This window comes from Trichinella spiralis (genome assembly GCF_000181795.1).
Source record: "Trichinella spiralis strain ISS 195 chromosome Unknown Scfld2371, whole genome shotgun sequence".
NCBI lineage: Eukaryota > Metazoa > Nematoda > Enoplea > Trichinellida > Trichinellidae > Trichinella > Trichinella spiralis.
In genome coordinates, this window is record NW_003529310.1 from 10644 (window position 1) to 12380 (window position 1737).

At 32.9% G+C, this 1737-nt stretch overlaps 1 protein-coding gene across 1 annotated transcript; it reads left to right on the forward strand.

Annotated features, from left to right (window-relative positions):
- Positions 1–1058: 1058 nt before the first annotated feature.
- Positions 1059–1734, forward strand: Tsp_12932b (5-hydroxytryptamine receptor 2C; the record flags this gene model as incomplete). Its single annotated transcript, XM_003368504.1, has 1 exon — positions 1059–1734. A coding segment is annotated over exon 1 (676 nt), but the record flags the coding sequence as incomplete, so codon positions are not given.
- Between the last annotated feature and the right edge of the window lie 3 nt (positions 1735–1737).

Sequence of the window (1737 nt, forward strand, 5' to 3'; positions counted from 1 at the left end):
TTTTTAAAATTCTCCAAAATTAATTATTAAAATTAGTAAATCATTTTTAATTTTTTCTGTCAAACGGCTCCCCAATTTCTTGCAATTATTTTTAATAAATTGCATGCATTTTTACAATTTATTCACTAAATTACAAAAACACGAGATTTTTTTTCTTGATTTTTTTCAAATAGCTGACATGTTACAAATATAAGCATTTTCAATATAAAATATGAACTCTAAACCAAAATTTTAAAAAGTCAATATAGTCAATATTCATGCAGATTTTCTTTTTTTCTTTTTTCAAAAAATTTTCTAATAATCTGGCATAATGGTAATGGCTACTGGAAAATTTTCATTTTCAGATTACTGTATATTTTGTAAAAACGCAACTTTTCACGATGAACTCACGGAAGTATTTCTATGTATATATATAATTCTATAAATGATGGAAATTTCATTTTGAAAGTTTTTGATATTGTTGAAATTAAAAAATCTTTGTTGCATGCATTTACGAACTGCAGTGTTTATTTGTTGGATGTGATATTGTACCCCATTTATTCTTTGTTAACAGCCTTACACTGTATTATAGAGATGTACACATTCACTAAAACGGAACAAATTGTCAGCATGAAATTGACTATAAAAATAAGGCTGTTCATGTGGAGTGGAACATTTGCATGATCGGATCCTATCCCTGAATATGTGGATAATTTCGTTGGTAAAAACGTTACACAGACTTTATGTCGAGCATATTTGTTTAGCTTTCGTTTCAATTTATTTAATCTAAGGTTGTTGACATTGTCTTGTAAGATAAAGATGAATAACATGAATGTTTCACATGTATATCAGGGCCAAACAATTTATCGATTGATATTTTTCACGCATTTAACAGCTCCCTCTACAGAGCTGCTGCTTATCAATTGCGTGCATTCGTGACTTGCGTTGCGCGTATGTTCATTTTATACCAAAGCATTGTGCATTTGGTATTGTCGTGTTTATTAATTTTACGATAATTCTTTTAGATAGCTAAAAAGCCCGACTGGAGGAGGATGCTAGATTACGGCATCTAACATTGGATGCCAAGATGCAAAGCGATGTCTGCATTTGCCAATAATGTTAGCAACAATACAGTGCCGGATATCAACAAAATACTGATTGCCGTTTTTCCGGCATTGTTGACCGTTTTAACTGTAATTGGAAATTCTATTGTAATTTTGGTAATTGTTGCCGACAGAAAACTTTTTCACAAACAGAGCAGTTTATTAATTATGAATTTGGCAGTGGCAGATCTGCTTGTAGGTACGGTAGTCATGCCGCTTGCTTTAATGATGCTGTTAACAGATGGTAATTGGCCTTTGGGTTTTGAGATGTGCCGCTTTTGGATATCAATGGATGTGATTTGCAGTACTGCTTCAATTGTTACGTTATGCGTTATTAGCGTGCAACGGTTGCACGCTATTATGAATCCACTGGCTTGCATCACATCTAGATCAAGAGGGAAAATTTGGTTCTCAATTGCAATTATTTGGTTATATTCCTTAGCAGTGCTGTTAATTTGCCTTAAATACGACACAGAAGTAGAAACGAAGAACACTGAAGTGTGCTTCGTTGGTTATCAGCTTAATCATCTTCTTCTCTCAGTGATGCTTTCATTTTACATTCCTTTGTTGCTTATTATTGTCGTTTCTTGTAAAATTACTTTGCTTCTGAACGCTCGACGTCGAAATTTGGCTACAAAGAGGCAGTCTAGAGGTA